Source organism: Camellia sinensis, chromosome 1, assembly GCF_055761805.1.
Source record: "Camellia sinensis isolate YWXY chromosome 1, ASM5576180v1, whole genome shotgun sequence".
NCBI classification, from domain to species: Eukaryota; Viridiplantae; Streptophyta; class Magnoliopsida; order Ericales; family Theaceae; genus Camellia; species Camellia sinensis.
The window spans coordinates 159,110,384-159,112,500 of NC_138961.1; the positions used below are offsets into that span (position 1 = coordinate 159,110,384).

At 41.8% G+C, this 2,117-nt stretch overlaps 1 protein-coding gene across 1 annotated transcript; it reads right to left on the minus strand.

Annotated features, from left to right (window-relative positions):
- Positions 1–904: 904 nt before the first annotated feature.
- Positions 905–1,789, minus strand: LOC145820491 (uncharacterized). The gene has a single exon (XM_082916338.1). The coding sequence runs from the start codon at positions 1,787–1,789 to the stop codon at positions 905–907; it is 885 nt and encodes a 294-aa protein (XP_082772464.1).
- Positions 1,790–2,117: the final 328 nt, after the last annotated feature.

Here is a 2,117-nt window from a genome sequence, read left to right on the forward strand (position 1 = left end):
CATACTCACCATTACGGCCACTTCTTATAGTCTTAATCTTTGGGCTTAATTGATTCTCAACTTCATTCTTGAAAAGAATAAATTTCTCAATCGCCTCATCCTTGCTTTTAAGCAAATACATATAACAAAATTTAGTACAATCATCAACAAAAGTGATGAAGTATTTGTTGTCACCGCGTGATTGTATGACTTTCAAGTCACATACATCGCTGTGCACTAAATACAAAGGCTTAGTACTTCTTTCAACATAATGAAAAGAAGTCCTTGTCATTTTTGCTTCTACACAAGTTTCACACTTGTGATTTGGATTAATCTCAAAAGATGGTATGTGATCTAACTTGATTAATCTACACAAAGAGTTAAAATTCACGTGACCCAGTCTACCATGCCATAAATTTGGCGAATCAAGCATATAGACAAAAGAAGAAGCCTTCTTATTAAGTTATCGGATAATAGTCATTACATTTAGTTTGAACATACCACTCGACATATATTCCTTCCCCACACAGACCCTGTTTTTGGTCAACACGACCTTATCAGATTCAAATACCATGCAGAAGCCATGCTTGCTTGAGAGCGATCTCGAGACAAGGTTCTTACGAATGTTTGGTACATATAGGACATCGCTCAGAGTCAACTATTTCCCTGAAGTGATTTTCAGGACTACCTTGCCCTTTCCCTCAACAATAGAGGTTGCAGAGTTGCCTATAAACAACTTCTCACCATTTGACACTGGTTCGAAGGTGGTGAACATTTTCTTCTCTGCACAGATATGGCAAGTGGCCCCAGTGTCCGTCCACAATTCTTTCGAGTTGGACCCCACCATGTTCACTTCAGAGACGACAATTGACAAATGCATGTCGTCCATATCTGGTGATCGATCCTTCATCTCAGCCATGTGTGCTCAACTTTTGTTTTGTGGAGGATACTTATTGTAAGGCTTCTTCTTCTTACGGCAGTCAACCACCCGATGCCCATCGCTTCTACAGTTGAAGCACTTTCCATTGAACCTAAAAGTAGGTTCCTGTGACTTGGAGACCGGCTTTTTGCAGACACCGCCTCTTGCCCCCAACTTTGAACTTTTGCTTGGTGGTGGCTTTTTCCTCACCCCCAAGGACTGGCCATTCTCAATCACATTTGCTTTTACAGTGGAGGTATTCCCCCATTTCCTTCTATTGTCTTCCTCAATCCATAGCCTGACAACGAGCTCTTCGACTGTCATCTCCTTCCGCTTGTGCTTCAAGTAGTTCTTGAAGTCCTTCCAACCGTTAGGCAGCTTTTCAATCAGAGCAGTGGCCTGGAATGATTTATTCAGGAACATTCCCTCAGGATGAATTTCGTGCATAATTACTTGGAACTCTTGGACTTGACTGGTGATAGTTTTTGAGCCCACCATCTTGAAGCCTAGAAACCGACCAACAACAAATTTCTTTGCCCCAACATCCTTGGTCTTGTACTTTGTGTCCAAAGCATCACATAGCTCCTTTGCCAACTTCTTAGCATATAACACGTTGAACAGTGAATCTGCCAAGCCATTGAGAACGTAGTTCCGACAAAGGAAGTCTGACTGCTTCCAAGCATGTAGAGCCATGAGATTCTGTTTGTGTTGCTCATTCTCCTCTACAACTGGTGGATCCTCACTCAAAACCCTCTCAAGGTTAAGAGTAGTAAGGTAGAACAACATTTTTTGCTGCCACCTCTTGAAATTCACTGCCGTGAACTTCTCCGGGTGCTCGTGATGGTTGAGCAGGCCTCCTGGAACGGCAGGAGCAGCAACAGGGTTGACCATAGAGGTCACAACAGTAGGGGTTTACAAGTTAGTTCCCCCGGGGTTCAGATCCCCACAACATTAGCAGTATCAGTAGCATCGGTGACAATTTTCATTTTTGAAAAATACAACAGACTTTCACTTTCTGTGTTTCTAAAAATTAAACTTAACACTAGAAAATCTCTTAGTTAGAATTTTAATTCAAAACTAGTCTCATCACTTAACCTAGAATCGAACATGGTCAAGAATGTTACCAGGAATACTGGAGGGGTCACATCAGTCCCACTTAAAACCCAGTTAACCTTTTGACAAAACTTTCAAGAGCATGTTGACTCCTAGTTCGTGGGAA